This window comes from Phyllobates terribilis, unplaced genomic scaffold, assembly GCF_046119375.1.
Source record: "Phyllobates terribilis strain yellow unplaced genomic scaffold, ASM4611937v1 Scaffold_7__3_contigs__length_470593459, whole genome shotgun sequence".
In the NCBI taxonomy this organism is placed as follows: Eukaryota; Metazoa; Chordata; class Amphibia; order Anura; family Dendrobatidae; genus Phyllobates; species Phyllobates terribilis.
In genome coordinates this window covers 146737177-146764018 of record NW_027362767.1, presented here as the reverse complement: position 1 = coordinate 146764018, position 26842 = coordinate 146737177, and the positions used below count along the sequence as shown (strand labels likewise).

The window sequence follows — 26842 nt, the reverse complement described above, 5'->3', positions numbered from 1 at the left end:
CAATGTGTTCCGTATATATATATTTATATTTCTCTGCATTTAAATATATTTAAGGTTATTTACCAACTAACACAAAATAATATATGTCCAGGAAAACATCTACATTTTTACAAAACTAGATTCCTCTTTTCACTCCGTCAATATATAAAAAACAGTTTGAAAATATAAGTAGTCTCTTTTAATATATTATAACTTTATAGATATTTTTCACCTATTTACAGAGTTACACAGGCTTGTTACTATCAGATCACCTGGACATTGCTGCCATCTTGTGGTCAATCGGCATATTACATAACAGATAACATTGTGAAACTGTACTCATGCAATTTCATCCCTCACAACTAGAATTGTATGAGTCAACCTCTCTTTGATGAATGTTATACAAGCTTTTTCCATTTTGAGTCAGACATAGCTAGCATGGTCAATATTTACTTCTATTGGCCTGCTTAACTTCTTTTGGACACCAAACGGAAACTGCAAATACAATGTGACTGTGCTGATGTTATAAAGCCTGTAACTTAATGATGTGTGAATTAGTGTGCACAAATCTGAAATCACAATCAAGCCAAGATTTTAATTTTGGACACCATTTGACACCTCTTGCCTTTGACAGATGTTAGAAGAAAAAAAATGATCCCCAAGCTTTCTAATCATATGCTACCTAATAACAATGAACACAATAATTGACGTTAAAGTAATTTGAATTTCAATTATTTAGAGAAACAGCTAAGCCCCATCCCTGAGGAGCCCAAGTTTCTCTTCAATCCTATTGGAACAGTAGAAATTCCACTAGAAGTCCTTATTTTTTCAAGCCTGTCTTACCAAAATGGGAACTGTTGTGGGTTAATACATCATTTGGACACTTCAGTAACACATTAAGGTGGTTTAGATAAGGGCAGTGGCATCTGGGTACAAGAGTCATAGTCACTATATATAACTGATATGAAATGTGAACACCGTTCTAAAGGGTTATTCATTTTAGCATCCAGTACATTGATAGCAACTAATCACAAAGCACCTTACATTCTTCTGGGTCAGGTGAGAAACTTATAGCTGTGACCTGATTGCTAAATTAGATCACATCTTTTTTGTCTGCTCTAGCTTTAAAAAAAAGAAGGCCTCCATTACAGCTCCTGTAATGTATTACTCAGTTTTCTCAGTCTCCATATCTGGCTAGTTACGCAGCAACACTAAACAAATATGTTACTTTATAACTAGGCAGGTGATGGCGGCCAAATTGGTTGTTACAAAAATGCATTTATAGGGGTGTTGTTGGTTTAGCAAATAATGAAAGTGGTTGAAGTGACGTCACAGTTACATTACATATTTCTTCATTATTTCATACTGATTTTGAGTTGTTTTTCGGTCCAAAATTACATGCTCTTTAATTTCCTAATTTACCTTTACAGTGATTAGAGCTCTGGTTATTTTTCTGAGACAGAGCTCCAAATCCTCCATAGACATACATATTAAATATTGAACTTTCTGGCTGCCACTAGAGGGCACTGTGGAGCTTGCAGCATACTGTTTGTACATTGAACTGAATTACAACCCCATGTTCACTGAGCTAACACTATTGATGGTGGCTGGTATCAATCATGGCGGGGGGGGGGGGGAGAATTGATAAAATTATTTATGTTACTTTTTGCCATTTAAAAAGTTGCACATTTTTGGCACAAAACTAAATTTGCAATAAAATTTGCAAACTTTTACTCTTCCCACCACATTTGAAAAATGATAAGATTCCTTAGACAGCTTCCTTTTTTTTACTGGAGGAGAGCTCATTTGCTTATTTTTTTTATTGTATGCCAGCTGGCAGTCTCCACAAGAAAAAACTCTAAATTGACAAGGAAGAACAAAGCTCTTAATAAATCTTGTGCATCAGGTGCAGCTCCAATAACAGAACTATTTCTGTCATATTTCAGGACAAATTTGTCAGACTTATGGGGGCCATTCACCTTTTAAAAAGTGGCCAAAGGAGTGAAAAGTCACAAATGTTAAAGAGGTTGTCCACTACTTTTACTTTGATGGCCTATCCTAAAGATAGGTCATCAATGTCTGATTGGTGGGGGTGTGACAGCTGGCGCCCCTCGATCAGCTGTCCTCGATGTCAGCGATGTCTGGAACTGCACAGCACAGCTCCGTCAACTCATTAGAAGTCTTTGGATAGATGATAACGTGTTTTCACTGGACAATCCTTTTAAAGAAATGTAGATTTAAAGATATTATGTTCCCTGAGGACATTTTGGTTAGGCTGAATTCGCATTTCTGCTGATTTCCAGACAGCAGTATATTGTGCGATATAAGGTAAGGTGACATGTTTAACCGAGAGCTAACCTGAATCCAAGGGCAAGCAGCAGCATTTTGAAATTGGTTCTGAATATAAATGAAGAAAATAACATAAAAAAAAGCTTTAAACCAGTCCAAAAACAACACAGTAACTTGTTCTTTTTTTGTGTGAAAAAGGTTGGAAAATACTTTCGATAGGCTGATTAATAGACAATACATTTTTCCAGATTGTTTTATATCCCTGACTCTTCATTTTGGAAGATTCAAGCAAGGTGATTTGTATTCCCAATGATAAAGAGTACAAGTAACAGACAGAGTGATGAAACTGATCCATTCTCCGCTTTGCTGAATATATGTAATGTTCCCGGTTCCGGGTGAAAGTCTCTGGCGTCTTCCAAGGCGTAGAAAGCTGAATCAGTCAAATTCGCATTTCCTGACACCATCAAGTCAAATACACAGGACTCAAAATACATGTCTTCTACGGCCAGTCTCTCCCGGCATAACAACCTGGCGCTCTCCATGTTAATAGAGTGAGTCCTCGTGATGTCTTTAGTCCTAGAGATCTGTTGGTTGGATGGACAGCCACCTACACAAAGCTGCAAGTCCTGCTCTTCCTGGAAAGCTTGAGAGATCTCCTCTGCCATGCGTAAGGAGAATGACAGCTGCCTGCCCAGCTGGCGCACACGGATTGTGGTGCCTATGTAAGCAGCGTGGATCTCTATGTACTTCCCAGGCTCCTTCTCATGAATGGTGAGGGTGCTGCCACCTGCTCTTCTGCCGCCATTGACAGAGCCATCATCGAAAGCCGCTGGAACGTGGCCCACTTCTGCCTGGTACACTTTTTGGTCAATGCACTGCTTCATGTTCTTGAAAATTATTGTTAGCTATGAAGACAAGACAATAAATGAAGCATTAAAGATGGCGCTATATTAAGAAAGTGACTGTATGTCACATGTTACCCCTGTATCTCTTGTTGTATTCAAACCTCTGTCCCATTAAAGTAACTTTTCAATCAAAACTAAAAATTTGACTCTTGTTCCCTGGGCCATCCCAAAAAATATCACAGCATTACAGATACCACAAATTTGTAGGGGGGATTTTGCTGGCTGTATTGGTGTTCCTCACAGAGACACATATTTATTAGTATAGTCTGTGCTGTATAGTCACACTATTTATTCATACACCATGGCAGCCTTATTTTTGTCTACTATACAGTACAGACCAAAAGTTTGGACACACCTTCTCATTTAAAGATTTTTCTGTATTTTTATGACTATGAAAATTGTACATTCACACTGAAGGCATCAGTGTAAGGGCTTTTTGACCGAGAACGAGACTGATGGGGTGCTACGCCAGATGACCTGGCCTCCATAGTCACCAGACCTGAACCCAATCGAGATGGTTTGAGGTGAGCTGGACCGCAGAGTGAAGGCAAAAGGGCCAACAAGTGCTAAGCATCTCTGGGAACTCCTTCAAGATTGTTGGAAGGCCATTTCCGGTGACTACCTCTTGAAGCTCATCAAGAGAATGCCAAGAGTGTGCAAAGCAGTCATCAAAGCAAAAGGTGGCTACTTTGAAGAACCTAGAATATAAGACATATTTTCAGTCGTTTCACACTTTTTTGTTAAGTATATAATTCCACATGTGTTAATTCATAGTTTTGATGCCTTCAGTGTGAATGTACTATTTTCATAGTCATGAAAATACAGAAAAATCTTAAAATGAGAAGGTGTGTCCAAACTTTTGGTCTGTACTGTATATGACCATTGTATATGACATGTGGAGTGTACATAATGGTTGCAGCTACTCCACTTGTTTTTCTAAAGACTTTGCACTACATTTCCATTGCCTGCCACCTTTTGGAAAAAATAATACTATAAACTGAACTTGGTAGCTATGAATTTTACCTTGCTTGTAACTGTAGCATTGGAGGAAAGGTGAAGGGGTGTGCTGGTTGCCTGGACAAACAGATATTCATTGTCAAGAAGAGGCCATGAGCCATTCACCTTACATGTCTGAAAGTCACCACTGAAAGTGCGCACATGGGGATCCCCGAAAACTCCACAGTGCAGGTACTTGGGATCAGTCTCGTGTTTTTCATGGTAGACCTTCTCATAATCACAAGCCTGTTTCACATGACTATCGGGAAGAGGCTGTGGTGGAGGCTGTCGTCTGGGAGGACTGGTAGGCCCCACCTTGGAGCAGTTGTGCTGAATCATACGATCCTCGATGATGTGAACTGCAGAGTGGTATACCAGGTCTCCTCGGCAAGTTCGAGCTGTGTTACGAGTGCACTGAGAATAGGCACGTAAGGCGTTGCAGCATACAGTGTTCTTGTTGGAGATCTTTGGATTCGATATGGCAGCAACATAGTCCGTGTTGCATTTCACAATTTTACACTGTGCGTCCACTGTACAAGGAAGAAAAGAATGCTCATTAGTGGGGGTTTCATCCCTGCATATGTACATAGAACGCAGTGGAAATGTGCCTATAAAGCTCTACCTGATAAACTTGGACTATGGCATGCATTAAGATACTCCACTTTATTTACGGAACAGTGAGTTATTTATCATGATGGTGCTGGGTCAGTGGTAGATTACAGCAAGCTAAAAAAGGGCAAATATCTTCCCGCATCCACGACCCTCCTAAGGACAATCATTATTTGAATACTGTATATCATAGTTTTCATCAAACCACCTTAATTCTACTTTTTGGACAAAGGAAAAACAGTCCATCAATTTGAGTAATTTATTTTACTTAATACAGTTTCTGTAAGTTAAAATTTCCAGCCCACCTACCTTGCTCCCAGAAAATTAGCAGAAGCACAGTCTTGAAGAAGACACTGTCTGTAGATCTTGAGAGATAACGTCTAGTGGTCGGCCTACCCATTCCAGTCCATTCAAATCTCCCGGGATGGTCACTCCTCACAGGTTCTTCCTCCACCTGGGACAATAAAGTTTTTTAGACTTATATCTAGAATCAATTTTTAAGGGAAATTTGTGAAAAAAAAACAACTATGGGCAAAGAGGTTTATAAGCTGGAACTATATGTGTATAGATTTCCTCTATCAGTGCCTTCACCACAGAGTTTCACATTACAGTTCCGAGACAGATAAAATAACCGACAATATTTTGCTATCTCCGATCAACATCTCAGTTTCCTAGCTCAATTTTCAGTTTCCGTGCCTGTTCGGCAACTTGGCAGTTTCTTTTTGTGATGGACCGCTTATGCCATGTATCCCTCGACTGGCAAATGTCCAAATTTTCAATAGCGACTGGCTGATTGCCCAAGCTGTCTCTAAGTGCCTCTTGAAGTTTAAGGAGGGTTGGTGGATAAATATGGGTGACGAAGTGGAGTCTTTCTCGTGGAGTCATAACGAGTGGTAAATTCTTTTTAAGGTGCTGGGATAATTTATCCTTGCCTTTACATAAGTAGACTGATAAGACCTCAACTTTTTAATATTTTTTATGTTTCTAAAATCCTCACATTTGTTTCCCAAATTTAATACTGTATTGATTTTTAGTTGTTTTCCAAAAATGTGACATCTGATAGGCTCTCCACTAATTCTGGGTCAAGATTTGACAAAACATTGAAGGAAAGGCTAACACCACTCCAACTCAATAAAAATACAAAACTCCCCCATATGTATTAGATGCTGAACTATCTTCTAGCCAACAACTATCTCCCTACCTCCCCTTTACACAGGACAGTTCAGCTCATCTGAGTGCTCCTACTGTATGTTCTCTATGAGAAAGCTGTTGCCAGAGGAGTCTTATCTTCCAATGAATAAAAGGATCATCCATTGAAATTCCAGTGGTTGGATCCTTCTCTCTTCTGACAGATGAACTGATGATTTCAGAAAGCCTCCATACCCATCGAATTCGGATGATACATCTGTTATTGTCAGGTTTGTCTGCCTTTATACTAATTACTGTAGAACTTTAAGCCCACATCTAATTACTGACATTCATTTTTGATCAACTCACAACACTAATGGTTCCCATAAACATTCAATGAAAGTGAACCAAATCCGCTGATTTTGGCGGTACAGTCTGTCTATCTAATGTGCATGGGTACCTATTGACTCTCCCACGACAATTGATGTTTGGGTAGATGAGGTTGACCGTGTTTCTCATGTTTGCCAATTGAAAGCACATAAATGGTCTTTCGATCCCGAAAAATAAGTGGATCAAGAGCAAGTAGCATGAGTGTGGTCAGCTCTTACCAATGATTGGGAGCAAGAGATCTAACAAAACACTCATTCGGCCAATTATAGGTCTGTGTTAATGAACATAAACTCTATAGATGTAAATGAGAGGGAAACTACTTCTCCAATTCCATGAAAACACATTACTATGAATAAACCTTGGAAGTCCATCACTGACGCTTTATGGACATCAAAGGTCCTTCAGCTTTGTGCACATCACAAACAATGAATATGATACACTATACATGCACTAAATGGAGCTCTTTAGGTCTCCATTTATCCGATAAAGGCCAAAAGAGTGTTCTCTTAATGTCTGTTGGGTGTTATGCATTGGCAAATGATCTGCTTATGTTATATAGCGTTATAACAGTACACATTGGATCTACAGTACAGACCAAAAGTTTGGACACACCTTCTCATTTAAAGATTTTTCTGTATTTTCATGACTATGAAAATTGTACATTCACACTGAAGGCATCAAAACTATGAATTAACACATGTGGAATTATATACTTAACAAAAAAGTGTGAAACAACTGACAATATGTCTTATATTCTAGGTTCTTCAAAGTAGCCATCTTTTGCTTTGATGACTGCTTTGCACACTCTTGGCATTCTCTTGATGAGCTTCAAGAGGTAGTCACCGGAAATGGTTTTCACTTCACAGGTGTGACCTGTCAGGTTTAATAAGTGGGATTTCTTGCCTTATAAATGGGGTTGGGACCATCAGTTGTGTTGTGCAGAAGTCAGGTGGATACACAGCTGATAGTCCTACTGAATAGACTGTTAGCTGCTTTTTTCTTGCCATAATACAAATTCTAAGTAAAGATAAACGAGTGGCCATCATTACTTTAAGAAATGAAGGTCAGTCAGTGTGAAAAATTGGGAAAACTTTGAAATTGTCCCCAAGTGCAGTTGCAAAAACCATCAAGCGCTACAAAGAAACTGGCTCACATGAGGCCAGCCCCAGGAAAGGAAGACCAAGAGTCACCTCTGCTTCTGAGGATAAGTTTATCCAAGTCACCAGCCTCAGAAATCGCAGGTTAACAGCAGCTCAGATTAGAGACCAGGTCAATGCCACAGAGTTCTAGCAGCAGACACATCTCTACAACAACTGTTAAGAGGAGACTTTGTGCAGCAGGCCTTCATGGTAAAATAGCTGCTAGGAAACCACAGATAAGGACAGGCAACAAGCAGAAGAAACTTGTTTGGGCTAAAGAACACAAGGAATGGACATTAGACCAGTGGAAATCTGTGCTTTGGTCTGATGAGTCCAAATTTGAGATCTTTGGTTCCAACCACCGTGTCTTTGTGCGACGCAGAAAAGGTGAACGGATGGACTCTACATGCCTGGTTCCCACCGTGAAGCATGGAGGAGGAGGTGTGATGGTGTGGGGGTGCTTTGCTGGTGACACTGTTGGGGATTTATTCAAAATTGAAGGCATACTGAACCAGCATGGCTACCACAGCATCTTGCAGCGGCATGCTATGCCATCCGGTTTGCGTTTAGTTGGACCATCATTTATTTTTCAACAGGACAATGACCCCAAACACACCTCCAGGCTGTGTAAGGGCTATTTGACCAAGAAGGAGAGTGATGGGGTGCTACGCCAGATGACCTGGCCTCCACAGTCACCAGACCTGAACCCAATCGAGATGGTTTGGGGTGAGCTGGACCGCAGAGTGAAGGCAAAAGTGCCAACAAGTGCTAAGCATCTCTGGGAACTCCTTCAAGATTGTTGGAAGACCATTTCCAGTGACTACCTCTTGAAGCTCATCAAGAGAATGCCAAGAGTGTGCAAAGCAGTCATCAAAGCAAAAGGTGGCTACTTTGAAGAACCTAGAATATAAGACATATTTTCAGTTGTTTCACACTTTTTTGTTAAGTATATAATTCCACATGTGTTAATTCATAGTTTTGATGCCTTCAGTGTGAATGTATAATTTTCATAGTCATGAAAGTACAGAAAAACCTTTAAATGAGAAGGTGTGTCCAAACTTTTGGTCTGTACTGTATATGTTAGGGAGTTGAGATTTGTATGCTCAGGACAAGTGTTTTAGGAATCACTGACCCATAGATTTCCCATAATATGGACAAAACGTTTTTTTAAGTCACTTCCAGGTTAGTGGTAAGACGCATATCTTGTTAGCAATTGTCCTGACACATCTGAAGTATTGGTGATACAACCATGCTGCATGTGTGCGTCATATGTGTCCTGCTTTAAATGGCCGAACTGCAATCTACCTCCCATCTGTCTCACTAGCTTAGGGTATTAACTGTGCCGTTTGGCCTGTCACGTAGAGGAATGCATTGCTAATACCGCTCAGCTGTGAAAGCTGCCTAGTGCACATGTTGTGCCCTTATGGGTGCGAAGCCTGGAGCGTATACACAGCACCACTTAGCAGGCCACAAGAAGCTGAAGTGACCGATGCAACAATACCACTGTCCTATATAGAAATTGGTGCTATCATTAGAGTCTTATGCAAAACCACATAATAGTGCTTGAAAATATTAGGAGCTAAGTTTTGCTCAAGCTGTTATAACTGTGGAGGATAGTAAGAGGCCCATTACCTTTTTAGCCCAGACCTCAAGCCCTCAGAGGGTCTTTTTTCATAGATAAGCTGCCTGTAATGAGAGCCAATCAGTGATTTAGGAAGAAGATCTGCGCCCCTTTACTTTCATGTTCATATAGCAGTGATTTGGAACGAGGGTTTGTACAAATGATCGTTTGTTCCCCTCCACTTATTTTTGGTGAAACAAAATTTTGTCACATTTGCTCAAATATCTGTCAGCTTTCAACTTCTTGTTTAAAGTTAGTGGGATACGTGGATGAGACAGAATCACTATATTGCCGACTGATTTATTAAAACTTGCGTCAGATATTGTGCCTGCGCTACATCTCAAGTTCTCCAAATTAAATAAAAATTGTACCACCTGAGGAAGATAGTTCACTATCGAAACGCGATGTGGAAAGGACTCATTAAATGTATTTTTTAGCCCTAAAAAAAAAATTTTCACCTCTAGTGTTCATTCTTCTAGCGCCCTATAGACCGCTTTTTTATTTAATTTGGACCACTTTCAGTCCCCCTTTGGGGGTTAGCGGCAGGAGCAGCTTCTAGTTAATCATTCTTAAATCCCCCCACTATAAAATTCCCCTTTGGCTGCTCAACTCAGGACCTGCGGCTGGGGGCTGCACTCTCCTAACTTTCAGGACCTGTGGTGATGCACATCTGATCCTGAGTCACGTGATCTGTGGACGGACACGTGGCCTGCAGTTTTGGAACCTGAAAGCGGTGAGCACGAGCGGCGGTCTGCAGCACACGGCACGTGGTGTGCCAAGCTACCTGTACCTTGCGGTGAGATGTGCCTGCTCCTTCCATCCTCACACTAACACCGGAGTTGTGCAGGGGTGCACAACTCCAATAGGTGAGTGGCCTTTTGGCTGTTTCCTTCACATCTACCTATCAGGTCCTTCACATAGCGCGCTTTTTCTCCCTTTCTCTTCCACATCTCAAGTTCTGGCACAATGATAGCTAACGATGCATCTTATCCCAGCTCCAGTTTCTCCTCACTTCCATCTCTATGCACTGTCCTGATCCTCATTTCTCTCTATCTTCTTAAGGTTACAAATGTTATTTTAGGTTAATCTCATTATTTTCACATTCTTTGGCACTGATCACATCCATTTGTTGACGTTCCAGCTGACACAATTTTGGGGTGACATCATTACTTTTTAGATTTTTTTGCTTGGAAAATCAAATAAAAGATTCCCACACATCTACCCCAGCGCCGGGCGAGCCTTTTACCATCAGCGCACAGCTCTACCATATAATCGCATGAATGCATTCCACTCATCTCACTATGCTCATCTCGTCCCAGCAAAGCAAATGTTGCAGATTTATGTCCAAACTCAGATGTTATAACTAGGAGAGGAAGAAAAAGTCATGTTCTTCCATCGGAAACATCTGTTCCCTCCTTCCCCCACCACTTTTTCAATATATCTCCATTTTTTTCACCTGCACTGGGGACTCAGAAGTTAAGCTCGCTTGCCTTAGACTTGTCTTGACCTCCTTCTAATATAAACCATTTGCTGCCATAACTTTCTATCCATCAAAGAGCTGAGGCCGGCTGCACTATGGGAAGAGGATGGAGATCAGAATATAAAGGATTAAAATTAGTGGCACCCTTTACGTCCACCTGCTGAACACTGGAGGCTCCACAGCTGGGAATAGGAGTTGTCTTGGCCAAACTCTTTTTCTGTCAAGCAAATTGCTCTCTGAAGACTTGGGAAGTATTTCCTTCCAGATCAACATGTGTCCAGATGTCGTGGATGTGGAAGGGGGAGACATCGCAGATGTATATTATCAAGAAAACACTGTGCTCTCTCATAATAGAGGCCTTGCTTACTTTGGGAGATGAAGAAGCTTACAAGACATGAGATTATGTAATCACCAGCAACCTTGTTTGCTCGTTAAACTCGTCATTTTTTGGAAGACAGACGGGGGATGAACTTGAGATCTTCAGGTCTGCTAAGTACAAAGTTACCAAGTTGCATTTTTGACCCAGAATTGTTATAGAAGTAGCAGAATTAATATAGTCATCTAATTCTTTCGACCAACCAAAAATCAAGCAGGCTTAGATTTTTTGGAGATTGTCACGCTTTGGTCATGTTAGGTCATGAGTCACAATGCCAACTATATCTCAGTGCAGCAGCACAATCAACATGCCTTCCTTTCAACCTCAAATCCAACAGATTTTGACTTTTTTTTTTTTACGATGGTCGCTCTATTGTCCTGTTAAGTTGTGAGGCGCAATGTGACCCATGACTTCATTTAACATCTTGGTCCACGTACCACATGTAGAATCACATCTCATCAGAGACCACCATGATATATTCATCTAAGTGGTCAGTTAAGCAGAATTATCTATGACCACCCCCCTTCCCTTTAAAAGCAAGGATTCAGTGCCACTTGGCACCATCTAACTATGTCATCCCTATGAAAAGCACAAAAAATCGTGTAGAAGACGATCCATTTCTCTGAAGCGCCAGAGGTTAATGTTTTCAAAGAGAATCACAATATTGTTGTAACAATGTAAACAATGTATCAACAGGAACCCTGGCTCTCTGCCAAGATCTATGGTTGTTAACGGAAAAGAGGGTGGGGACAGCTCGGAGGCCAGGTGAACCCCTTTAGATCACAAGGAGTCTCTTCAGCTGAAGCTTCAAGGCAACATTATTACAAGTAGAAGGCCACGACTTTCTAATAACTCGTCCATCATTATATTGAGTGAGAATTTCACATACCATGCATAAAACAATATTAGGAGACCTCCTTAAAGTATCTTACTTGAGCTTAGATGTTGTGGTAATCTTGTAGTGAACACTTACGAGGATGCTCTTTTTCTGATGTCCATATTGTGTAGTAATGTGTCCTCTGGCAAGTGTTGAGGTTGTAAAAACACAATCTCCGTCCACCTGAAATATATTTCAAAGACAGCCGGTGTTCATCCCCGGCTACTTTTTTTTCCCAGTCCTCCTTCATAGGAGTGATAATCCAGGACTTTCAAGAGCAGCTGTCTTTCTGTATCTACAAGGATTTCGAGAGCTTCAGTGGCTGTCAGGACTTTCTCTCTAAACCACACACAACCTTCACATAGAACAAATAATTGTATCAGCAGGAGAACCTGTCCAACGGTGTCCAATCTGTAATTGAAGAATAACACCAGTAGAAGTCCTAGAAGTGGTAGATCTTCATCTGTTGAGACTACAAGGGATATCACAGGGCTTCTTTTTGCAGTTGGCCACTTTTATGTGTTTTCAAAAATAATCAGCCCCGAAAAAAAAAATTCCTAATAAACAGGCTTTTAAAGTGCCTCACTCTGAAGTCATTGAGCAATAGCCATGCTTCCACCTCATACACAAAGCTAATGATCAACTGGTTCCCGGTATAGAAAGCAAAAGCCTTGATCTTTGTCAGTCCAGGCCTATGCCAACTCAAAGAAGTGGAAATGACTAGAACCCAGATTGGTCATATTATTATTAAACATAGTTGTGTAAAATGCCCAATGCAAATTCGGTAACGTGAACCCCCAGCTATTGTACAGTTGTCTTCTTATGTGGTTAAGAAGCTTGTGGGCCCCTCAAACACCCATCCCTGAGTGTAACTGCTTCTTCTGCATCATTTATAATTAGACCATACTTGCCAACTTCTTAAAATTCTTATTACAGAAGACAGATTAGGCTTTTAGATGTTGTGACTCAGAGTGACGGCAAAGAAAATATTGGGGTAGCACTGCTTTTTGTGAGCTTCCAGGAGGCTTCTCTAGTACTCGGGAGGTTTGCCAACTCTCTTGGAAGACCAGTAGGTATTCTTTTTTTCTGGGAGTTTCTCAGTCTTTCTGAGAGAATTGGCAAGTGTAAGTTAAGCCCCCATACACAATAAATAGCTGTAGCCTGAACGATTGGTTGTCCTACGGCTGTTTCCCGCGACTTCTCCATACATAGTAGCGCTTGCTTTGGCCAAGTGCCCCTGTGTTCTTGATTAGAGAGTCAGGCTATGTCCACACATCATGGTTTTTTCAGCGTTCATTTTCTGCAGCAAAACCTGATCTCTTGCCAGGAGGTTGTTCAGGAATTTTGTTGCTGCTATCTTGCTTTTTTGCGGTGCATTTTTTTCACTGTCCTTGTGGCTCTGTTATGCATGTACATAAAGTTCAGTAAAAAAAAAATCTCATTCTGGTTTAGGCGCAAAAAACGCTGAAAAAACGCGCTAAAAATGCAGGTGTCACGTTTTCAGCGTTTTTTTTTCACCACCCATTACTTCCAATGGGCAAAAAAACGCTGAAAGAGGTGACATGCTCAATTTTACAAAAAAACATGCAAAGCACAAAATCCTCAACAAAAAAAAAAATGATGTGTGTATGAGATTTCTTGAATCTCATAGACTTTGCTGGTACATCAAAACCCAGCTGAAAATTTGCATAAAAAAGCATCAAAAAACATGATGTGTGAACATAGCCTCAGATTCCTCTGATAGTGGCTTATCTCCCAGAGGATAAAAGGATCAGCCCTTGGAGTTCCAGTGTGCCTTCCCTGTCATCACCTCTCAGGGTGAGAGTCGGGAGGCCCCTCTACACATTAGACTGTTGACCTATCCCGTCAGACTTTAGTGTATGGGGGCCTTTAGACTCTTGATGACTTTATTTACAAGCCCATGATAGGTTAATGAGTTCCAACTGTGGGAAACGTGGCATTGTTAAGAGGTAGGGCTCATGGTTTTAAGGGTCATTTTTGTAACTTTGGTGGTTTCCTAACACATGTAGAAGTGTAATTGAAAATGTGGATCAAGAATAATATTTTGGTCAAGTTTGGTCAGACCTCCTGACCCTCAATATTTTACATATTTAATCCATGCTTGCCAATTCTCCTGAAACGTCTGGAAGGCTCGTAGAAAAAAGGGAGACTTGCCGTACTTTGGAAGAATTGGCACACGCCAAAACCTGCCATTCTTAAGCCCAATACTGAAATCCTCCATCATTAGAATACCCTCTACAATCAGGAGGCAGCAAATGAGGGATACCCTGTAAAAATGGAGCATAGATAGGGGTTGGGAATCTAGAGTCCTGTGAAGCCTACATCCTGTAGGTTTTTCTGGCCATTGTCATCCAGAGCGTGAGGTCGTGTGGTCATGATCTGCTCCGCTCCATCCTTTTTAGTACAAAAAGAGTAAATATGCGCTCTGAGAGGTACAGGTGCATCTCAATAAATTAGAATATCATCAAAAAGTTAATTTATTTCAGTTCTTCAATACAAAAAGTGAAGCTCATATATTATATAGAGTCATTACACACAGAGTGATCTATTTCACGTGTTCATTTCTGTTAATGCTGATGATTATGGCTTACAGCCAATGAAAACACAAAAGTCATTATCTCAGTAAATTAGAATACTTTATAACAACAGCTTGAAAAATGTTTTTAAAATTCAAAATGTTGTCCTACTGAAATGTATGTTCAGTAAATGCCCTCAATACTTGGTCGGGGCTCCTTTTGCATCAATTACTGCATCAATGCGGCAATGTGGCATGGAGGCGATCAGCCTGTGGCACTGCTGAGGTGTTATGGAAGCCCAGGTGGCTTTGATAGCAGCCTTCAGCTCGTCTGCATTGTTGGGTCTGGTGTCTCTCATCTTCCTCTTGACAATACCCCATAGATTCTCTATAATAGATTCTCTATGGGGTTAAGGTCAGGCGAGTTTGCTGGCCAATCAAGCACAGTGATACTGTTGTGTGTAAACCAGGTATTGGTACTTTTGGCAGTGTGGACAGGTGCCAAGTCTTGCTGGAGAATGACATTTCCATCTCCAAAAAGCTTGTCGGCAGAGGGAAGCATGAAGTGCTCTAAAATGTCCTGGTAGACGGCTGCTCTGACTTTGGTCTTGATAAAACACAGTGGACCTACACCAGCAGATGACATGGCTCCCCAAACCATCACTGATTGTGGACACTTCACACTAGACCTCCAGCAGCTTGGATTGTGGCCTCTCCACTCTTCCTCCAGACTCTGGACCTTGATTTCAAAATGAAATGCAAAATTTACTTTCATCTGAAAACAATACCTTGGACCACTGAGCAACAGTCCAGGTCTTTTTCTCCTTGGCCCAGGTAAGACGCTTCTGGCGTTGTCTATTGGTCATGAGTGGCTTGACACAAGGAATGCGACACTTGTAGCCCATGTCCTGGATACGTCTGTGTGTGGTGGCTCTTGAAGCAGTGACTCCAGCAGCAGTCCACTCCTAGTGAATCTCACCCAAATTTTTGAATGGCCTTTTCTTAACAATCCTTTCAAGGTTGACTTTATCCCAGTTGCTTGTGCACCTTTTTCTACCACACTTTTTCCTTCCACTCAACTTTCCATTAATATGCTTGGATACAGCACTCTGTAAACAGCCAGCTTCTTTAGCAATGACCTTTTGTGGCTTACCCTTCTTGTGGAGTGTGTCAATAACTGCCTTCTGGACATCTGTCAAGTCAGCAGTCTTCCCCATGATTGTGGAGCCTACTGAAACAGACCAAGGGACCTTTATAAACGCTTAGGAAACCTTTGCAGGTGTTTTTTGTTAATTATTCTAATTTACTGAGATAATGACTTTTGTGTTTTCATTGGCTGTAAGCCATAATCATCAACATTAACAGAAATAAACACGTGAAATAAATCACTCTGTGTGTAATGACTCTACATAATAGATCACTCTGTGTGTAATGACTCTATATAATAGATCCCTCTGTGTGTAATGACTCTATATAATAGATCCCTCTGTGTGTAATGACTCTATATAATATAGGAGTTTCACTTTTTGTATTGAAGAACTGAAATAAATTAACTTTTTGATGATATTCTAATTTAGTGAGATGCACCTGTATGTAGGACAAAACAGCATGGTATGAATCAACTCATCTTGACGTGTCACCATGAATGCCCTCTGGTTATTCCCCTAACCTCACGGTCTTCATGTAGCTAACCATTTTTGCATGTCTGGAGCCATCATGTGATCTCATAGTCATCTTGGATTCTTAGAAATGCATAGTCCCTGCTTTCTCCTCCCCTTGCCTGCTTTCTTCTTGTGACTCCTCCTTCATGTCGTCAACTGTCTTAGTACTCTACTAGAGTCTATTATATTATTAAACAGCCATAGTATTATATTCTAGTATTACCCACAATGCAGTTCCCCGATCTGCTTTTTAAAGTGTCTCTATGTTCCCACTGAGACCCGCACGCTGCCCTCCTGCTTACGTTTATTTTGGTAAAGCTCCAAGCCTGCACTAAATTTAGACTCTACTCCGGAGAGGGCCAATTAAAACATGCACCTGGCAGGCAGTCGTAGAAATAGCTGATGCGGCGGGCAATGCCTGTCCATGATGTAATTGAAACACAGGTTGAAATTTGTGGCAAATTTGCAACAAAATTGTCTGCAAAATTCGAATGTAATATTCTCGGATTTTGCTGTGGAAAAATCTACAGCAGGTATGAATGCACCTTGAAATCCACAGCGCAGATTTTTTTCACCACAGCGTGTACACACGTGGTCATAATTGTTGGCACCCCTCGTTTAATGAAAGAAAAAGCCACAATGGTCACAGAAATAACTTGAATCTGACAAAAGTAATAATAAAATAAAAATCTATGAAAATGAACAAACGAAAGTCAGACATTGCTTTTCCGCCCTGCTTCCACAGAATTTTCAAAAAAATTAAACTCACATAAAATCCACAATTTGTGCATTTACCATTTTCAATATCAATCCGCTACACTACAATTTTGCATAGAAGTATGCATAAAAAAACTTGCACAATGTAGTGCGCCTCTCGCCGCTTTGTAAAACCCATGGTGTTTGAACATAGCCTTAATAGTAGATATTAATTTTCTTGTGTAAATTCGGAGGGATTTTGTGAGGCTGTATTAGCACCAGGGGTGGACATATCGTCGGTGCAGCTACACTGGGACTCGTCGGAGAAGGGGTGCCTGCCGCCACCAGCGACTACTTCAGCTGGATGTGCGTCCAAGAACACACATTCATTAGAAATGTATTGCGGCGCAGGGAACTTGCCGGCTCCCTGCTCTACAATACACATCGCCGGCCAATCAGAGGCCAGCAGCTGACGACGGCGTGCCCGTGTTGGGGGGTGCATGGCAGTGACGTCATGGACCATGACGGGGACGCCGAAGTCAGCTGCCCGCTATAGAAGAGGACCCCGCGCATTGTGGGAGCGTTGGGGGAAGGTGAGTAGTATCGTTTATTTTTAATGTATTATAAAACGGCACATTGTACAAGGATGGGGGAAATATATACTGGGATGGGGCACATATACAGTGGGGAAAATAAGTATTTGATACACTGCTGATTTTCCAAGTTTTCCCACCTACAAAGAATGGAGAGTTCTGTAATTTTTATCGTAGGTACACTTTACCTGTGAGAGACAGAATCTTAAAAACAAAATCCAGAAAATCACGTTGTATGATTTTTTACATAATTAATTTACATTTTATTGCGTGAAATAAGAAATAAGAAGCATCCCTCCAAAGATTTTCTATTGGGGTCAGGCCTGGAGACTGGCTAGGCCACTCCAAGACCTTGAAATGCTTCTTACGGAGCCACTCCTTAGTTGCCCTCACCCCTTAGTTGCCATGGGTGTGTGTTTGGGGTCATTGTCATGCTGGAAGATCCAGCCATGACTCATCTTCAATGCTCTTACTGAGGGAAGGAGGTTGTTGGCCAAAGTCTTGTGATACATGACCCCATCCTCCCTTCAACATCGTGTAGTTGACTCGCCCAGGGGGAATATAGGGGACTCGGTACCGGGGCCTTTACCTTCTTGGGATGTCACGGCGGTCGGCTCCCGGGCCCGTACCCTGGGGTCACTCTTTAAAAGGGGTTTTGTTAACAGTTTTGTCTCGTGACGCCACCTGTGGCTCCTGGTAATGGGTACCAGCGCTGCTGCAGACCTCCGGGGGTGTTGGGATGGCAGCTGGGATGTTTCTGCTCCCCACAGGCGGAGCGGGCCCCCAGGGCAGGGTATATGGAAGGAATGCAGGTGAGAGGTGGCCCAGCCGGGCCAGGGGAGAATAACAGACACGCACACAGGCGGTTCGCTTCAGTACCTTTACTGGTGTAGACGGCAGGTACGGTCCAGGGTACTTGATAGGAAGGGTGCACTTCTGGACTCTCCCCAGTGAGCAGGTATAAGGCCTCCTGATCTGTTTCTTCCTCTCTCTAAAGCTTCTGGCCAGCCTGGAACTAGGCCTAGCTTCTGTACTCTTTCACTCTCCTCACCTGCATGCTTGGTGGTAAGAACTTTCTTCTGGCTACCACTATCCCTGGACACTGGGGCCTTCGTGGTTCCTAGTTCTTTAGATGATTGTAGCTTCAGGTTGACCAGGGGTCTAGAATCCTCCTGGTATACCGGTTGTCCCTACTGGGCTTAGAGGACCCGGTAGGCGTGGACCCGGTGTCCGGCTTGTGTTCTGGGGTGAGCCTAAGATGCTCCTCTGCCCCCAGAACTCCTCTCACTCTTCTCCTTGCCTCCGGCCCCACTCTAGGCCCCAAGGCTTGAGCACGTGCTTTAGGCCCTGGTTGTCCCTCAGCACAGCAGCCCACATGCTGCTTCTTCACTGATCTCAGTGCCAGCACACACTCTGCCTACCTAACTCCACCCTCCAGTATATATATCCCTAACAGGCCTCCCTCTGGTGGTATGAGGTGGAAGGGTGGAGGTGTCTGTTATGTAATGAGGGCCTCTTGTGGAGAAGTCCGTCCATGCACCCTTTTGGGTCATGTGGTACCTGTAATAGCAGGGTGCCACATAGTCATCCTGTCCCCTTTGCAGAAAAGCACCCCCAAAGTATAATGTTTCCCCTAAACATGCTTCACTGTTGGGACGATGTTCTTGGGGTTGTACTCATCCTTCTTCCTCCAAACATCGCGAGTGGAGTTGATATCAAAAAGTTCTATTTTGGTCTCATCTGACCACATGACCTTCTCCCATGCCTCTTCTGGATCATCCAGATGGCCATTGGCGAAATTCAAACGGGCCTGGACATGTGTTGGCGTGAGCATGAGGACCTTGTGTGACCTCCAGGATTTTTATCCATGACAGTGTTGTCGGTTACTAACAATAATGTTTGAGACTGTGGTCCCAGCTCTCTTCAGGTCATTGACCAGGTCCTCCCTTGTAGTTCTGGGCTGATTCCTGACATTTCTCAGAATCATCCTTACCCCACGAGGCGAAATCTTACATGGACCCCTAGACCGAGGAAGATTGACAGATCTTGTGTTTCTTCCATTTTCTAATAATTGTGCCATCAGTTGTTGCCTTCTCACCAAGCTGCTTGCCTATTGTCCTGTAGCCCATCCCAGCCTTGAGCAGGTCTACAATGTTCTCCCTGGTGTCCTTAGACAGCTCTTTGGTCTTGGCCATGGTGGAGAGGTTTGACTGTGATTGATTATGTGGATAGGTGTCTTTTATACAGGTAACGAGTTCAAACAGGTGCACTTAATACAGGTAATGAGTGCAGGGTAGGAGGGCTTCTTAAAGAAAAACTAACAGGTCTGTGAGAGGCAGAATTCTTGCAGGTTGTTAGGTGATCAAATACTTATTTTATGCAATAAATTGCTATTTAATTATTTAAGAATCATACAATGTGATTTTCTTGTTTTTTATTTTTAGATTCTATTTATGTATGGGGTAGTCCCTTATTATGTAGCGTCCTCTGTTATGTACAGTGCTGTCCCATTATTACATAGTATCATGTCTTGTTATATATGGCACCGTCCCTTACGTAGCATATTCTCATTATTTTTGGTATTCACATTGCCCTCTCTTTATTACATAGAGTCCTATCTTGTTAAATATAAAATAAAATGACTGCTGATGGAGAAGCATCTGACCAGAAGACCAGTCCATCATCCTCCGCCTTCAGAAATAAGCTTTCCTATGCTCCATCAGCCGTCATTTCAGTTTATAGCTAGCAAAAGAGGACGATATGTAATAAGGAACAGGGCACTATAAATAACAAAAACGACGAGAATCTGATATGTAAGGTACGGTGCTGTACATAACAAGAGAGGGCACTGTTTAATAGGGGACAGCAATATACATAATGAGAGGAGACTATGTAATAGATATATATATATTTATAGCTTGGTTGCCATTAAAGGAGGGGGCCCCAAACACATTTCTTGCACAGGGGCCCTAAGCTGACAGTGTCCGCCCCTGATTAGCACACATATAGTTCAAGCCTGCATCATCTAGGACTTTTATTGCAGTCCGCTCTGTCAGGTGGGAGCCGTAAACGAGAAATGATGTTCCTCACGTGTTGCCTGTTAATGGTGCACACATGTAATTAGACCGGCGAGGTGTCGGGGGATGGAGCGCATCTGACCGATGATTGATGTGATCTAGTAATATTTCTGCACGTAGAACGTAGGCCAAGGCTCTCCATGTACTAACTCCGGCCAGGTGCCGAGGAGCAGGGGGAGCGGCCATGTTGGATATGTCAACTCGAGCTCTAGGGAACAAGCTATGAAATGCATCACTAATCTGCTCGTATCAGGGCTGCTCGCAGCTGTTCAACAGGTTGAGCGCCCGAGGCCAAGTACTATATTAAATCGGCGCAGTGATATTTAGCTGCGTATATACATGGCGAGCTGTATTACAACTTTGTGGATTTCGAGGGCTCAGCTTGGATGTATCCTAGGGGCCGACGCTTCTTCAAAAACGTCCCAGACACTGGGCAATCCAGGCTATAACTGAACACCATTATTTAACTAGAATACAGAGATCTGTATTCTACCTATCTAATGGAGTTCACTTATACCCTGGATTGCCCAGTGTCTGGGACCCAGCACCTTCATACATTAATTGATTTCATTGGGCACTATGTACTTCCTTGGGCATCCTGTGATCAGCTCTTCATCCGTCTCTTCTTACAAAAAGTGGATTGTTCAAAGCGGAGAAGACCGAGAGTCAAGAGAGAATTTATTTGGTTTTGGACAGTCACTATTGGTTTCTCCCGCTTTACTAAAGAGGTCGTATGTAGGATCGAAGAGATTGTCATTGATCAGAAGTGACTGGAATACACTGGTTCTATACTGGACTGGTGATACCTCTCTGCTATCCTCTATACTGCGGAGGTGGGGGGGCAGGATTTTCCCATTCTGGATGGTGACTGTGTCGGTGTCACCTGTGTGTAGCACTCACTGTCTGCTGATTAGTCACCAACTGGACACGTTCACGTCAGTCATTGTCTTACCTTTCACTGGTAGTGACTCAAACTGGTTCTTGTACTAGGTGACCACGTCGGATATACACTCCTCAACATTGAAATTGTAACACCAAGAAGGAAAACTCATGAAATTATGAAGGATGGAGACATGTTAGAGATGAAGAAGAAATGGGAACAAAATTTTAAAAACATCTGGATTTCTTCAATATTGAGTATGAGCCACGTGCAGAAATCCCCACACTTCCAGGCTCGGCAGCTATCACTGAGGTTATTAATAGTTATCTAAGGAAGGTTCTGGCTACACTGAATATACTAAGGCAAATCATCAAGATCCTCTACTGGCAGCTTCTGTGTAATCACCGACCAAAAATGTCTCAGATGTGCTTGATGGGAGACAAGTCTAGATATGCTGCAGGCTATAGTAGAACGTGTAGACCATACAGGATACTCAAAGTAGCGTGAGCAACATGCAGCCCGGCGTTGTCATGTTGAAAAATGGCTCTTGAGACACTGGAGAACTGGCTGCACCACTGGTTCCATCATCAAATCAATGTAACACCGAGCTGCTGGTGCACCTGGAATGAAGACTATAGGGGTCAGGCTGCCTTACATTATGCCACCACACACCATAATCCCAAGAGCATGACTGGTGTGATATTCCCTCTTGAAGACCTCTTCATATCGGGCATTGCCCCGTGGTCTCCAGATGGAGACCGAGGGCTAGAATTGAGCATTAGAGACTGGAATGGAGGTCTGTCCTCTTCAGCAATAGGTCCTGCCTTTGCCTTTAATGCAATGTTAGTCGGAAATTGGTCTGGAGACCAAGTGGGCAACACCTTCACAGTGGAACGTCACTCCGGACCTACTCTGGGGATTATGATGTGTGGTGGTACAATATATGGTAACCGGACCCCACTAGTCTTCATGCCAGGCACACTAACAGCATAGCGCTACATTAAGTGAGTGGTACGGCCATTTCTCCAACACGACAACATCAGGCCACATGTTCATGATGCTTCTGTGAGCAACCTGCATGACCTAAACCTGCTACTATGGCCTCAGCGTCTCCAGACTTGTCTCCCATCGAGCACATCAGGGACGTCATTGTTCGGTGCTTACACAGGAGCTGCCAGCAGTGGATCTTGATGGTTTGCCAGTAGAACCTTCCTCAGATGGACTCAGTGATAGCAGCCGAGGCTGCACTAGAGATTTCTGCACGAGGCTCAGACTACCTACTGAATACATTGAGATGCTTTGAAAATGTTGTTTCCATTTTCCCGTCATTTACAGATCAGTAACATCTTCATCCTGTGATTTCCATCCCACGCACATTGCCCTTCCCAGTAGCAGCACGGTTTTTACTCCCCACTGCTGACCTTCTCTGTGCTGCCGAGAGACCCTGCTCCTCTCCATATCTGTACGTAACCTCCCACTTAATTCATTCACGTCCTCATCTGTCCACAATGCCTTATCCCCGGGAGTGAACAGATCACAGCCCCTTCACCAGCTCATTGCGCGCTACTGAAATACTCTGTGCTGTTGTAATACTTTTTCCATGGACTTTGACCTCTCTTGCCTTTATTTTCCTCACTGCTCCTGTCAGACCATGCTATCTTCATTAGCAATTATATGTATAGACCAGTCGCTACCTCCTTGCTCCATTCCTGAAATTCTCTGTGCTGCTTACCCATTGATTTGCCCAGATAAGTCTAGCAATGTCCGGCATCCTCTTATCACACCGCTGTGGGCCTGGCTTGTACCCCCTGTAACTCTCACCATCCACATCAAATCACGCAGAATTTAAATTTACCGCAGATTTCACCCTTCACGTTTTATACTGTCAAAAATTAACCAGTCCAGCAAAATGGTTGCCCCATGGCCTCCAGTCTACTGGAATTTAACGACGCCAGGTGGCTGCAGATTTGCCATCTTCCTTACAACTAAGTGCCATATTGTTTTGCAGTTCAGTGTGATCCATGTGTCACCCCTCTCGTAATGACTACTGTAATCAGTAGCCCCCGCCGGCCCAAAGACCAAACTGTCAAAAACAAATTCCTGCAATGTTACCACGCAGCTGCCAGGTCACCCTGAACGGCCAGACGCTACGATTCCTCTACAAAATAATTATAAACGCACACGGTCATGGATATCAGACTTGAAGACCCGACGGGCATTTACCCCAATCACCCTCAAATTCCCTTTCTCAATTCTGAATCGGTTGAGAAGGCAGATTTGTAAATGGAGCCGCATCGCTACAAACGGATAAAAAAAAATATTAAGCCATTTTTTGTTCTAACTGGGGGGGGTGCCCTTTGGGGGTTGAAGGTGCCCCTCGTGGTCCCAGCTGTTTTCTTGTTGCTTCCCAGCTTTCGTACAAATAGGGAGAAGAACAAAGTGTCTGGTGTGAGGGAAAATTCACAGCTTGGCCGACTGCGGTTTGATGGGCAGCTGGGGTAGACCGCACCACCCTGTGTGACATTCGAGCTGCCGGGCATTTCCATATGTCAAGGATAACAAATTCACAGCAAAACTCGAGAACTAACCTGCAGCAGAACTACAGATCCCAGCTGGATAAATGCAATTTTACATTTTTTTATTTTTTTTTTTCCATATAATAGTCCCTAAAATTAAAGTGCAATATCCAACAGAGCCCACAGTAGCAAAAACAAAATTTTACAATTACTATTAAATTTCAATTAAAAAAAAAAAAAAATGTACATCACAAATGACCTGATTTTTTTTTTCTATATGTAAATTCCAGGAGGTAAAAAAAAAAAAATAGGTGTTTGTACTAAAAGCTTTAGTTGTCTGCTATACAAGATCAAAATAATATTTCAAATTTAATGAAAAAAAATATATTTTTTTAAAATGTAAATCTGGTCAGAATAAATTTTGTTTAGGGATTTTTTTTAATGCAATATAAAGTCAGATGTATACAATTTATAGCTAAATGCAAAACAGAACATGGTGGAAATATAGTAAAATTATATACTATTTATTAAAATAATTTAAGACATTATGTATATATATATATATTTTTTTTTTAATAGATATATAATTTTATTTCTTTAATGTGTGGAAAAAAAAACTAACGCTAATGTATGTAGTATATATCTATACATATATGCACGTATATATATATATATATATATATGCACATTATATATATATATATATATATATATATATGCACATTATATATATATATATATATATGCACATTATATATATATATATATATATATATATATATATATATATATATATATACACACACACATATACATACACACACATACACACACAGGTTTTTTTCTGACAAAATTAAAAAACAAAGAATCTAAAATAAAAATAAAAAAAAGACCAATGTTTGATGTTGTCTTTGCAGACATGCGGAGGTCACTTACCTGGCGCAGCGCTCTCGGCCCGTAAGCTTCACTTGCCCATGACTCTTGCTTTGCCCTTGACTCATGTAGCCGCACTGCTGCAGGTGGCAGAGACTGCAATGGATCAAATCGGCATCTCGTCAGCCACCCTAACGTTGTACCCCAATACTTTAGTGGCAGAATGATATCCAATGATCCCACTGCACTTCTCTGCCCTCATTTAGGACCACCTATTTTTTTTTTTCTTTTAGGGTGGGTGCAGCTTGTGTCAGTCGGGCTCCGGAGACACCAGAGGGGAGATAAATCAGTGGACATTGGCACCTGCTCGTTGCTTGAACAACTGTGTTTGGCCCCCTCAGCGCTGCAGGCTCTGTGCATATGTTACTTGCAGGATGGAAGCAGTACAGTATAGGGTGTGTGTGTGAGAGAGAGAGGGAAGGGGGAGAGACTAAGGGGGTCTAAAAAAAGATTGAAACAGATGTAGGGGAAGCTCGCAAGCTCAATATATCAAGCCTTCCTGGAGCTTAGGCTAAAGTCATGTAAGTGACATTTCAGAAGGGGATGGAGCAAACGGAGGATGTGTGGTTACCGGGCACAGAATGTCAGCGCGGTTATATTTACGGTATAAACCACGTCACAGTTTTAAAGTGTCGCTCCACATAGAAACACAATTTAAAGGGAGTATGTCAGTAGGCGGAAATCTTTAAAGTGTGTCAGTAGATTTTTCCCCTAAAACTAGTAACTGTGCCAGCTTGTGCCCAAGTTGTCGGGGCACAGCCAGGCAAGTGCTATGGTTATTGTCACTAACCTCACCCTCCACCCTTGTCTTTAGTGACCACACCAGCGTTGTCAACTTCATTATTGGCTGTATTGAACTACTGCGCTGGTGTCATCAATCAGCGCTGAAGGCATTGTGTCTGCGGCGGTTTGAGTATCGAGAACTAGAGTTCTTGCCAGATTAGACCATCAACTGGGCTAGATGAAGTTGGTTTCCCCCTCTGGTGGGAAGTTAAATCTTAAGTGTCCAGTGGGCGGTCCCAAGCAGTTGCCACCAATCTCTTACTTCTGTCCTTTCCTTGGTGTTGATTGCTAACATATTAATACCGGGCTGCACTAACGTGGTCAATCAGCACCAAGAGGGAGGTGCCAAGGACGGTTTAGTGACACTAGAGAACATGCCTAGCTTGGGACCGCCCACTGGACACTTGGTATCTAATTTACATAGGCATTAAATGTTCATTTTCTCAGCAGCGATAAGTCGTTGAATTCACCCGTTGTTAATGGAACTTCCAGGCAGAATTTTGTGTTTCCTACTATTCTTGTGGATTTTTTTCCGCTCCTGCAGATCCCCCATCAGTTTCCAAAACATGAACTTTTCTCCCTGAACTGTGGCTCAAGAATCCTGATATTTTTGTAGTCTTGCACTAACAAGGTCCTTTCATCTCGCAGTATTTATATTCGGGCCCCCGCGCTCTCGCTCTGTAGCACCATTCATGGAATCTATTATTAGTATTTTCGGTTACAATTTTACACAAAAACATTAAAATATGTATTTAACGTGAAGATGACTTTACTTACTATAAACTCCATCATTGTATTAATGATGTGTCCATAGCTTACTATTTGCAGAGAGTGTGGATTCCCCCTTAAAGGGACATACATGATATCTGCAATGATAGGAAACTGGAAAATCATATGCAATGTTGTATATGGTGTTTATGTGGATTGCTGCTCATGTATAATCCTATTTATTACCTACTACTTTGTGAAATGTTTCATATTTGTGGGGTCACGTAGGTGGGTCCTCAACTTGAGACAGTTAAAATTTGACATATTAGAGTTGGTGCAATGGGATTTGCAGGACCCGGTCCATCGGCTATGTCGGTGGTCCGCTGATGGACAGGAGCCCCGAGAAACGCCTCTTAGGTGACGCCTGTCGTGGCTCTTCTCATTATCCGGCTTGGTGCGAAGTCTCATGTACATCACGCTGCAACGATGACTTTGCACCAGACCGGGTAATCAAAAGAAAAAGCCGTGGAAGCCGAGAGGTAAGGCTCCCATCCAGCAGCCACTAACTACTGGCCTGACTGACCGGGTCCTGCAAATAGATTCGCACAAACTCTAATATTTATAGCAAGTGACAGATATTATTTAAGAATTATCCTATGCCTTGAATATC

At 42.2% G+C, this 26842-nt stretch overlaps 1 protein-coding gene across 3 annotated transcripts; it reads right to left on the bottom strand.

Moving 5' to 3' along the window:
- On the bottom strand, positions 1-25076 carry HJV (hemojuvelin BMP co-receptor). 3 transcript variants are annotated; one of them, XM_073639409.1, is made up of 4 exons: positions 24685-25076; positions 5088-5232; positions 4197-4699; positions 1-3173 (listed from the first exon to the last, which is right to left on the bottom strand). In XM_073639409.1, exons 2-4 carry the CDS (start codon positions 5176-5178, stop codon positions 2553-2555), a joined length of 1215 nt encoding a protein of 404 aa, XP_073495510.1. In that variant the 5' UTR covers positions 5179-5232; positions 24685-25076; the 3' UTR covers positions 1-2552. The 3 variants fall into 3 exon arrangements, with proteins under 3 accessions (XP_073495510.1, XP_073495508.1, XP_073495511.1); XM_073639407.1 differs by lacking the exon at positions 24685-25076 and adding an exon at positions 11845-12446; XM_073639410.1 differs by lacking the exon at positions 24685-25076 and adding an exon at positions 11886-12446.
- Positions 25077-26842: the final 1766 nt, after the last annotated feature.

Excerpts from the sequence above, each read along its gene's own strand:
- HJV (XM_073639409.1), bottom strand. The coding sequence starts at position 5,178 with ATGGGTAGGCCGACCACTAGACGTTATCTCTCAAGATCTACAGACAGT. Across the intron at positions 4,700-5,087 it reads GCTAATTTTCTGGGAGCAAG|TGGACGCACAGTGTAAAATT; the intron begins GTAGGTGGGCTG and ends TTCCTTGTACAG. Across the intron at positions 3,174-4,196 it reads ATGCTACAGTTACAAGCAAG|CTAACAATAATTTTCAAGAA; the intron begins GTAAAATTCATA and ends TTGTCTTCATAG.